The 7305-nt window shown below is 36.0% G+C and overlaps 1 protein-coding gene across 2 annotated transcripts; it reads left to right on the forward strand.

Annotated features, from left to right (window-relative positions):
* The first annotated feature begins 1266 nt into the window (after nt 1-1266).
* On the forward strand, nt 1267-5084 carry LOC21408703 (transcription factor bHLH145). Of its 2 annotated transcripts, XM_024167163.1 has the most exons (4): nt 1267-1441; nt 1982-2666; nt 2844-2990; nt 3083-5084. In XM_024167163.1, the coding sequence occupies exon 4, from the start codon at nt 3100-3102 to the stop codon at nt 4180-4182; it is 1083 nt and encodes a 360-aa protein (XP_024022931.1). In that variant the 5' UTR covers nt 1267-1441; nt 1982-2666; nt 2844-2990; nt 3083-3099; the 3' UTR covers nt 4183-5084. The 2 variants fall into 2 exon arrangements, with proteins under 2 accessions (XP_024022931.1, XP_010098655.2); XM_010100353.2 differs by lacking the exon at nt 2844-2990.
* Nucleotides 5085-7305: the final 2221 nt, after the last annotated feature.

Raw genomic sequence — 7305 nt, forward strand, 5'->3', positions numbered from 1 at the left:
CAAAACATGATATCCATGTTGCATGTTTCATAATAAAGTGAAACATACTTGCGAACTTGAAGATTAGGCCACGTTTGGTAGCTTATATTTTAAAGGATGTCCTATTTACGGTGTTTCTGTTTTTATTCATCTCTATGTAAAATTTTAAAAATTTTGTATTCATTTTTACATTTTCTTTGCGAATTTGAAGGTTTGTTTGCTAATTTCATTTTGTACGGTAGTTATTTCAACAAACCACGCTCAATGTAATATAAAAATGGTCATTTTAATTTATTTTATTTCGTAAGACTCTAAAATTTTTTGTACGAGATCAATGATGATTATAATGTGATTAGGAGAGAGAGGAATAAAATTTACACACAATGTATGTAAAACAGGAATAAAAACGAAAACACCATAGAGAGGAGACAAATAGGTTAAAAAACCACACTTAAACCCTCTCTAATATAATATAAGAGATATTTGATTCATAAATTAGAATCATGTGATTAGAACTATAGATTATAATATAGGAGACATTTTAGAGCCGGTTTGGTTGGAGGATTTATTCTCTGATTTGAATAATAGTTCATGGTTCGTTATAATATTTTCTCTCATAAAAAATACACATAAATTAAAAATAATTATAATATCATGATTTTAATCCATCAACTAAACGGGTTCTTAATATTTTTGTTCAAATCCAAACCCAAGAGACAAACGACGTACGTCCGAGTGAAAACCCAAATTCCAAACTCCAATCTCCAAGCCAAACAGAAGTCTTAAACGGGTTCTTAATATTTTTGTTCAAATCCAAACCCAAGAGACAAACGACGTACGAGTGAAAACCCAAATTCCAAACTCCAATCTCCAAGCCAAACAGAAGTCCTAACCAAAGTTGGTTAAGTTTTAACTGTGGGGTGTCACTGGAACAACCCAATTTGGGTGTGGAGTGTGGTCAACAAGACAACAATAGAGTCATTTGACCTGACCCCACTCTCCCAAAGGGCAATGATAAAACCACTCACGGGGGTCCACTCTTTTGTCACAGTCACCCTCTACTCTACTGTTTGCTTCATCATTGTTCACTTATACCTTGCGTGCACTCCTCCCTCCAATCCCCAATCCATTCCTCACGCCCGCACGTATCAACCAAAGCCAAAACCAAAACCAAAAACACAAGCAGTGGCTCTCTTATAATTTCCCCTTCCAGCCAGGGTCATTTCCGTCAAATCATCTTCTATATAATCTCTCCCTCCGTGCACTATCCAAGTTTCGCCTTCGATTTCTTCCATTTTCCACTCTCTCTCTCTCTCTCTCTCTCTTCGTTCTTCGTCTTCTTCCTTCCAAAAAAGCCTATAATTTCACTGCTTCTTCTTCTTCGATCTGGGTCGTCTGAGCCACGCTTTTCCTTTCTCTCTCTTCATCGACCTGATTTCTCTCTCTCTCCTTGTTCTTCACTGTAAGTTTCTTCTTTAGATTCTCGTTTTCTTAACGTTTTGATGGATTTTTTTCGGATTCTTATGCTATAAAAATACGATCTTTGCGCTTGATTTTTCATTTTTGTTTGTTTGTATGGTTTTTCTTCGAGTTTATATATCTCAATTTGCTGTTTTTCTTCTTCTTCTTCGCATTATGTGATTTGCTTTGCTCTTTTAAATGTTACCTTCTTTTATTAACTGTTAATGGCCGATTATTCTTACTGTATTAGCTTTTTCTTTTTTTTCTTTTTTTGGTTTCTCTTGATCGGAATTCGGAAATGTTGCTCTGTTTGGTTCCCGGGAAAATATAAGCAAATAACCGGCTAATTCAACAATAGATCTATATCATCTTTAGCTGCTTTCGTTTAAAAATGCTTCCGTTTAAAAATGCTTCGAAGAATTGAGCTGAATAATTTCGATTTTATATACGTTTACACATCCTAAACCAATAAATCTCATCATTCTCTGTTCATCCGTGAACTCAGATTATTGTCTCTAATTTTACTGCGAACTTTATGCAGGGTTTTCGGAATAGGGGTTTGGGCGTAAAAGAACTGTAGCGGAGATCTTTTTGTTTTTTGTGGGTGTGAACGGAAACAGTATGCGGTGGTGGCTGACTTTGTCTGTTGATGTTTTCCGCAAAGTCATCTCTTTGAACTTGTATTGTAAAGTAATTCTGTAATCTCTCTTTACAATTTCGAAGTCCCTTTCAAAATCTTTCAGCCTTATTATCAGTTATTTCCCATGGGGTCCAGATTTTTCATCGTCGTTCCTTGTTATGTCCGGCAGATTAGCTGAACATTAGCTAACTAATTACCGATTACCCGCCTCAAATCTTTTGTCGGTTTTTCCTTTTTTGGTAGTGGGTTAGTTTAGCTGAAGTTAGAGTACAAACTTTTTCTTTTAAGTAAGTTTCTTCCTGGTTGTTCTGTCGTTTGGTGTTTTCTGGTGATTTGTTTGATTCTCTTTTGTTCTATTTAGCCAAAGTCTGTCTTTTGTGTATTACCCAAGTGCTGGAGATATTGTCCTTGGAAGAAGATTGTGTTTTTTTTTCCCATCGTATTGAAGGGCTGGAAAGTAGTGATGGTGTGCCAAGCAGCGAGTCAAACAAGATTTCGGGCATTGAAACACGAAAATGGGATTGCTGGGAGTGCAACCATTATAGTTAGAGTTATAGCATGCTTTCAACCTCTCCAGGACTGCCAGGTTGGTGAAAACGATAATTTGCTGCTTTTAACCTCCCATTTTAAGAGGATTATTTGATGTGAAAAGTTGTTGCCTTTCGATTTCGTTGGTTTAGATTCACAAGATTCGTTGCTATATTTTGTTTGTTGGTGATGATATGCTTCCTATTGATTTTATTTTGTTGGATATTTTTTTCAGGCTGAATATTTCCGTCATTTGCTAAAACCTGTTACGTAGATAAAGTTTATGCCTTCTGTAGTCAAGTTAAGCTGGAGTATTTAGTTATTTTCCTTGTTGGTGTAAGAAAGAGAGTAATCAGCATCTAGTTGTACATACGTCGTTCTGGTATGTTTTACTTTCCAACATTCCACTATTGTTTGTATGATTTCCTTAAGCTGTAATTGTGATATTTATTAGTTATACTGTTTATTTTCTAGGTAATTGTTTTGGTTGAATGGGTGAAGATTGTGGAGCCTGGCATCCCAAGCTTGGCATTAATTGGCAATCACCCTATCTTAATTCTTTGGGTGCCCCATTGGACTTGGGACAGTCTGCGTGTATGAATCCGAGCACAAATATGATGTCCACAAATGGTACTTTTTGCAGATATCCATTGTCGGAGGCTCCTAATTTGCGGGTTGGACAAGCGAATGAACCTAATGATTGGTTTTATTGCTTGCCCCGTTTCAGACAGGCCTTCGCACCCGCTCCAAACTCCATTCTCCAAGAGAAACTTCCGGCCTTCTGTCATGAAAGTTGTAGGGAGACCCTGAAGCCAAATGTAGAATCTGAATGTGCTCAGAAGAGATTCCTCGTTGTTGATCAATCAGGAGACCAAACAACTTTAATCTTTAGTCCTGGGGTCGGTGCTTCGGTTCGTTGTCTTGCATCTTGGAAGCGAAATTCTGATGGTCCTTATAATCTGTGTATGGAGGATCCTAGAACTGAAAGAGTCTTGAAAAATCTCTCTGATCCGGTTTTAACTGACGAATTTAATGACAATGATGAAAATGGTGGGGAAAGTGAGATGCATGAAGACACAGAAGAACTTGATGCCTTGCTTTACTCGGAAGATGAAGATGGCAATTCCACCGAGGATGATGAAGTTACTAGCACGGGTCATTCACCCAGCACAATGACATCGTATGATAAGCAAGATTGGTTTGAAGGAAGCACCGATGATTTCGCTAGTTCTGTTAAAATTACTAAGAAGCGGAAGCTTTTTGATGGAGGTTATGATGTTAAACCATTCCTCGATGACACTGCAAGTTCTGTAAAATGGAGCAGATCAATTGAGTTAGAGGACGATGCCGAATCTAGTTGTGCCAATGCTAAAAGTTCTGGGTTGAGAGAAATTGACTTCATGTCCCGCAACAAGAAGATAAGAAAGGAAAAGATTCGGGAAACCGTTGGCATTCTGCAGAGTATAATTCCCGATGGCAAAGGCAAAGATGCGATTGTGGTCCTCGAAGAAGCCATCCAGTACTTAAAATACTTAAAGCTCAAAGCTAAAGCTTTTGGAATTGATGCTCTCTGAGTTTCAGTTCCTTTGTGTGGTGGTACGTTGTATCTGTAATTTTTATATTAGCAGTTCCTCAATTAGAAGTCCATAAAGGGTCTATGCCGAATAAGTCCAGTACATATGCCATGGACATGAGTTTCCTGAGTTAGATGATGATAAATGCTTTTGGTCGTGAAGGAAGCCCGAACCCTTTTAGCGTTTTTCTTTTCTTCAATGATTAGATTGGAATTTTGGCTTGTGTCTTCAGTGTGATCGCTCAAGTTGGACTAGAAGGATAAAAGAGTGGCGATCATCAGTCTCTGAAGCGTTTTAGCGAAAGTATCACTTGCGTTTGGGCATGGAAGTGGTTCTGTGGTCAGAGAAGACTTGAAGTTGATTCCAGCTAGAAGAGAGTGGTATTGGTGCGCACCCCCTTTGCTGTCCTGGGGCCCTCGTCATCGTCTTTCTTTTGCCCTTTTGGTATTTTCTTGTCAAATCCAACTTTTTTGTGGGGTTTTCTTGTTCTTATGATGCATCAAAAATTTGCACGAGCGACGCAGCTTCTCCTTTCCACATTGCTACTTGCCGACGGGGCCCAAGTTCCAGATCCCTCATTTTACTAGCGTCCCCGCTTTGCTTTTCATCTGGTTTGCTAGCCATTTTAGCTAGAGAAACCAATTCATTGTTTGGAAACTCGTATTCAGACGTGTTTGTACCTGGTAGGATGTTAATTATTGTTGTTTGGTCAAGTATTTGTTTGTTGTTCTTGTTAAATATTGCTATGGTGGTTTCGGTTGTTAGAGGTGATGATAAAGTTAGGTGTGATTTAATTTTGCTTTGGCCTTATTGTTGGCCGTATGTCTCTGTACTTAAGTCGCATGCTAGCATTTATTGTATGAGACAGCGATATATTTGCATATTTGTGATACCTTTCTCTCTGTTATTGTTGCTTTATATATATATATATATATATATAATTCCAAATTATATATGATACAGATTGCGTGGTGAGGGGACCACAAAACTGAATTATTAGTGAGAGGAAGCATTCTTGCATGAGACTGAGACGCACGAGTAGGAAAGCAGTCAAAGCAGGTAGTGGAAGTAGTAGAAACCAGCGTGTAATGGGTGTGATTTGTCTATGCAAGGAGTATGGCATTTGTTTGATTTTGCATTTTGTCATTTTGCATGTAATGTGAGATTTTATTCATTTAGCTTCATGCTTTGCGTGTTGTAGTAGAGAATCTTATATGCCATTTCACAGAAGGGGTTTTTCTAAAGGTCTCGGAACATTGATGGATTGGTCTCCAAGGGAAAGAAAAAGAGTGTTGTTGCTATTGAGAATGAAAAAGATCGGTTCCCAATGATGGGAAATTGCATAATAAAAGTGCAATCTAACATAGGCTAGCTCTTCTTTTACCGATTTGTAATGGATTAAAATCAAAGAAGAGAAGGTGCTCGAAAGGGAAAGGGAAGGAAAAAGAATAAACAGAGAAACAACTATTTAATTTTATTGTATACTGGAGTCAAAAATCAGAATTGCATTAAGTAATAAACACCCAAATGATTTATAAAAGAAACATGGAGTTTCTCTAGTACGATTAGAAAAAATAAATAATTGGTAGTTATTTTACTTTTCAGGAGTTAGATTTGTATAAAAAATTATTTATTTTATATATTTTTTAAATCTGATGTAATTTTAATTAGATTAAACTGTTAGAAATTGTCCCTAACGGACCTAGCGGAGAAGGTCCAAAAAAATAATAATCACTTGTTTCATGAGAGAAAATAATAATAACTGAACACATCAAGCAACAATTTGTCGGTAGAAATTGAAATTATTGAAGAGGTGATCTCAACTACTAGGCTTTTTATGAGTTGAAATGTGGTTTTGTTTGCTTTTCACATTTGGAAAACATACCAACATCTTTTCTCTCCACGTTATTGTGATGAGAAGGCAAAACGTGGGGAAGTTGGAGAGGAATATATTCTCACCTGATTTGCGTGTGGGAGTATCCGTACTCATTTCAACATGTTCTCTCATTCTTGGGACACAAACACAACACTTTATGCAATTGTTGTGGTGTTTGAACGAGTTTCAAAATGATTTTAGAATGGAATTTGCAACTTTTGTCACGCAAGCTGCAAGTTTCTCATTTACGTGAGAGAAAAAATAAAAAGATATGTGGTCCTAAGATCAACTTGGCAAGTTAACATCAAAATGTTGACTGAGTTTTCGTGCTTTTCTAAATCATTAGTCAATTAAAGCACTGACCCATTGTTTAAAGCCATGTCATACCAAAAACAAAAAAGAAAATTACATTTATATTTGTAGAAAATGTCGTTAGGGACATGACATCCTATTGTTAAAAGTGTGCGGTTTATGTTTTTGTCTTGACTAGATCATGCGTCATATTTTTAGGCTTTTTTTTTTTTTTTTTGGCTACCAATATATTGTTAGTGTCAAGTTAAAACATTATGAGCTCTACCATTGCACGGACAACAAAACAATAGTTACTAACTGCAAACATGTCTGATTTTTTTAATATATAAATGTTAGTAATATGAAAAATTACTCTTTATGCTTGTGTGCTTTTTGAGTTTCAACAAAAAGAAGAATGAAGTAAATAGCATATTTATAGAAAATAATTGAGGTAAATAACATATTTTAAAATTATTTAAAGTAAACTAGTTTACTGTATAAATGTTTCATTTACAACTAGAAATAATATCATTTTTCACCTTAGTTTTCTTTTTACAACTAGTAAAAATATTTTTCTCCATGTAAATATAAATCTTTTACCACGAAAATTATTTTTTATCAGTCGTAAATGAATCGTTTATATGATAAACTGTTATTTATTTTAAATAATTTTAAAATATGATATTCATTTAATTTAGTTTTATAAATCTGCAATTTATTATTATTTTCCTAACACAAAAATTTATTAATTTTGCACGTTGGATCTGTGCAAAAAGCCCAAGTACCTTTCTTTGCATGGTCTCAGTCCTTTTACATTCCTACAGCCCAATCCTCATTCGGTTTCATCGGAAGCCGTATCTCCTATGGCCCAACTTTTAGACGAAAGGGTTGAGTTCAGCCATTTTCTCAAACCGCGCATAATGTAAAATAAGTCCTCTAAAGTTCTTCAGTCAGCC

Source organism: Morus notabilis, unplaced genomic scaffold (assembly GCF_000414095.1).
Source record: "Morus notabilis unplaced genomic scaffold, ASM41409v2 Scaffold467, whole genome shotgun sequence".
Classification (NCBI taxonomy): Eukaryota; Viridiplantae; Streptophyta; class Magnoliopsida; order Rosales; family Moraceae; genus Morus; species Morus notabilis.

What these genes read in the sequence shown, in the direction of transcription:
- LOC21408703 (XM_024167163.1), top strand. Translation starts at nt 3,100, where the DNA reads ATGGGTGAAGATTGTGGAGCCTGGCATCCCAAGCTTGGCATTAATTGG.